This window comes from Limulus polyphemus, unplaced genomic scaffold (genome assembly GCF_000517525.1).
Source record: "Limulus polyphemus unplaced genomic scaffold, Limulus_polyphemus-2.1.2 Scaffold13450, whole genome shotgun sequence".
Classification (NCBI taxonomy): Eukaryota; Metazoa; Arthropoda; class Merostomata; order Xiphosura; family Limulidae; genus Limulus; species Limulus polyphemus.
In genome coordinates this window covers 3636-7224 of record NW_013679060.1, presented here as the reverse complement: position 1 = coordinate 7224, position 3589 = coordinate 3636, and the positions used below count along the sequence as shown (strand labels likewise).

General features: G+C 38.4%; 1 protein-coding gene across 1 annotated transcript; it reads left to right on the top strand.

The window, feature by feature from the left end:
* Positions 1-1830: 1830 nt before the first annotated feature.
* LOC106477223 (salivary glue protein Sgs-3-like) lies at positions 1831-2383 on the top strand (the record flags this gene model as incomplete). The annotated part of the gene is made up of 1 exon (XM_013937815.1): positions 1831-2383. A coding segment is annotated over one exon (553 nt), but the record flags the coding sequence as incomplete, so codon positions are not given.
* Between the last annotated feature and the right edge of the window lie 1206 nt (positions 2384-3589).

Below are 3589 nucleotides of genomic sequence, written 5' to 3'. Positions count from 1 at the left end.
GAGGTTGTCAGTTGACAGTTACAACGGGTAATTAGTGTTAACAAGTGAACAGTTGAGAGGTTGTTGTAACTGTCAACTGACGGGTAATTAGTGTTAACAAGTGAACAGTTGAGAGGTTGTTGTAATTGTCAACTGACAGGTAATTAGGTTATATCGTTGCATTACTCATTAGTACTCTCGTCGTAAGGTACACTTCACACCACGCCTCAAGCTACGTCACGCATTGTGAAAGATAATATAAAGTCTTCTGAAACTATGAAGGGGTTTCGAAATGTAAAATATTTTCCCGCACAAATTACTGGATTCTTTCATTCAATATCATTTCAGAAATACTTGATGAATAATCAGTACAGATTCAAGAGTCATTCTTCACCACGTCCGACCCACGAGGAGGCCGGGAAAGTTATCTTGAAGAAGGCAGAGGAAATTGATTGAGAGAGGGGGGTACATATCACTCCCGTGAAAGCTCTCGGCGACCATGCATTTTCAGGACAAGCTAAGCCTGAAGACAGCAGATTAGACTGTAGTTTCAAACAGGCGCACTTAATATCTCGTTTTGTTACCGTAGGAAACGGGATTTCAGGCAGTGAAGGTTCAATGACTCTTAAAGTACAAAATTTATTTTGTCAGCAAATTCACTTAAAACCTGAATATGAATCGCTGAAGAAAACAAAACACCTTTAGAGTCAAACATTTATCACGGTTTATTCATATCGCACACTAACAAGGGATACGTGATGAATACTATTTACTCACGTAATGGCAACAGAAAACTTGTAACAGTCAGTGGGGTATGATTTTAATTGAGTCTAAGAATCAAGAAAGATCACTGACTGGTTAGCGGTTTGATTGAGTCTAAGAATCAACAAAGATCACTGACTGGTTAGCGGTTTAATTCAGTCTAAGAATCAACAAAGATCACTGACTGGTTAGCGGTTTGATTGAGTCTAAGAATCAAGAAAGATCACTGACTGGTTAGCGGTTGTAATTTTTTTTCAGGCCTTCTTGTGTAACTTTGTGCAAAAGTCCGAAATCAACAAACGCACGCAACTTCTAATAGCCTGGCGGTTAGGACGCTCGACTAGCAAATTGCGGGTCGCGAGATCGAAACCCGTCATCTAATATGATTGCCCTTTCAGCATTACAAGCGTTATAATGTGGTGGTCAATTACGCTATTTGTTGGTACAGAGTAGCCCAAGAGTTGGCGGTGGGTGGTGTTGACTAGCTGCTTTCCCTTTAGTCTATTACTCGAAAATTAGGGACGGCTAGCACAGATATTCCTCAAGTAGTTTTTAGCGAAAATTCAACAAAGAAGCAAATCTTAAATAGCTTCATCTCTATTTTTAAACCACTCTTCACTCACAACAACAACAACTAAAAACACTGTACGTGAAGAATGTTCTAGTAAACCAACAACAACAAATAAAGACGCTGTACGTGAAGAACGTTCTAGTAAACCAACAACAACAACAAATAAAGACGCTGTACACGAAGAATGTTCTAGTAAACCAACAACAACAACTAAAAACACTGTTCATGAAGAATGTTCTAGTAAACCAACAACAACAAATAAAGACGCTGAACACGAAGAATGTTCTAGTAAACCAACAACAACAACTAAAAACAGTGCACATGAAGAACGTTCAAGTAAACCAACAACCACAACTAAAAACGCTGTATACGAAGAATGTTCTAGTAAGACAACAACTAAAAACATGTACATGAAGAATGTTCTAATAAACCAACAACAACAACTAAAAACACTACACGAAGAATGTTCTAGTAAACCAACAACAACAACTAAAAACACTACACGAATAATGTTCTAGTAAACCAACAACAACAACTAAAAACACTGTATACGAAGAATGTTCTAGTAAACCAACAACAACTAAAAACGCTGTACAGAAGAATGTTCTAATAAACCAACAACAACAACTAAAAACACTACATGAAGAACGTTCTAGTAAACCAACAACAACTAAAAACACTGTATACGAAGAATGTTCTAGTAAACCATCAACAACAACTAAAAACACTGTACATGAAGAATGTTCTAGTAAACCATCAACAACAACTAAAAACACTGTACATGAAGAATGTTCTAGTAAACCAACAACAACAACTAAAAACGCTGTACATGAAGAACGTTCAAGTAAACCAACAACAACAAATAAAGACGCTGAACACGAAGAATGTTCTAGTAAACCAACAACAACAACTAAAAACAGTGTACATGAAGAACGTTCAAGTAAACCAACAACAACAACTAAAAACACTGTAAATGAAGAACGTTCAAGTAAACCAACAACAACAACTAAAAACACTGAACATGAAGAATGTTTGAACGAAACTAATGATATGCTTACAGTTAGGCCCTAAAACCTTAATTTAGGGAGTTCATATTTTCTTACCTCGTTTGTATTCCAACGATGGCGCTGGGAAGGGAAGCAGTCAACATTAGGGATGGTCTCCAGATTACAAGGTGGATCTGGCCGTTTTTGGTCCGCTGTAGAAATGAAATATATTTGTTAACAAGGCACTTGTAATAGACATACAACAGTTACGATCGTTACTGCCTAACTCTATGTTCTCTCTTGGAGTCAATTTTGAGTAGCTCAATATCAGATGAGTTATGTTGGCTATTCGATGGAATAATTATGCTTCGTCTACCATGGGTATCAAAAACCAGGTTTTTTGCGTCGTAAACCTGCAGACTTACCACTGAGCCACTGGAGGTCTTCATTTTGTTTGTTTGAAGTTAAGCACAAAGCTATACAATAGGTTATCTGTGATTTACTCACCACGGGTATCGAAACCTGGTTTTTAGCGTCGTAAGCCTGCAGATTCGAACCCGCGACCCTCAGATTGCGAGTCGAGCACCGTAACCACCTGGCCAAGAAGGTGTTGGAAGTAGATGTTGTTACACGACAATGACATTGAGGATTCACACGTGCACACGACAATGACATTGAGGATGCACACGTGCACACGACAGTGACATTGAGGATTCACACGTGCACACGACAATGACATTGAGGATTCACACGTGCAACGACAGTGACATTGAGGATTCACACGTGCACACGACAATGACATTGAGGATTCACACGTGCACACGACAATGACATTGAGGATTCACACGTGCACACAGTTTTTACACTCTAGTTACTTTATTCTTCTACCTTTACGACCATGGTTACCTTAGTCGTGCACGTGCGCATTTTCAATGTCACTGTCTTGTGCACGTGTGCATCCTCAATGTCACTGTCGTGTGCACGTGTGAATCCTCAATGTCATTGTCGTGTGCACGTGTGCATTCTCAATGTCACTGTCTTTATACAAAACGTAAGTTTATTGTACTACTTACTCACTACGGTTTCCGTAGTGAGTAAGTAGTACAATAAACTTACGTTTTGTAAAAACTAAACCGTAGTGAGTAAGTTGTACAATAAACTTACGTTTTGTAAAACTAAACCGTAGTGAGTAAGTGGTACAATAAACTTACGTTTTGTAAAAACTAAACCGTAGTGAGTAAGTAGTACAATAAACTTACGTTTTGTAAAAGCTAAACCGTAGTGAGTAAGT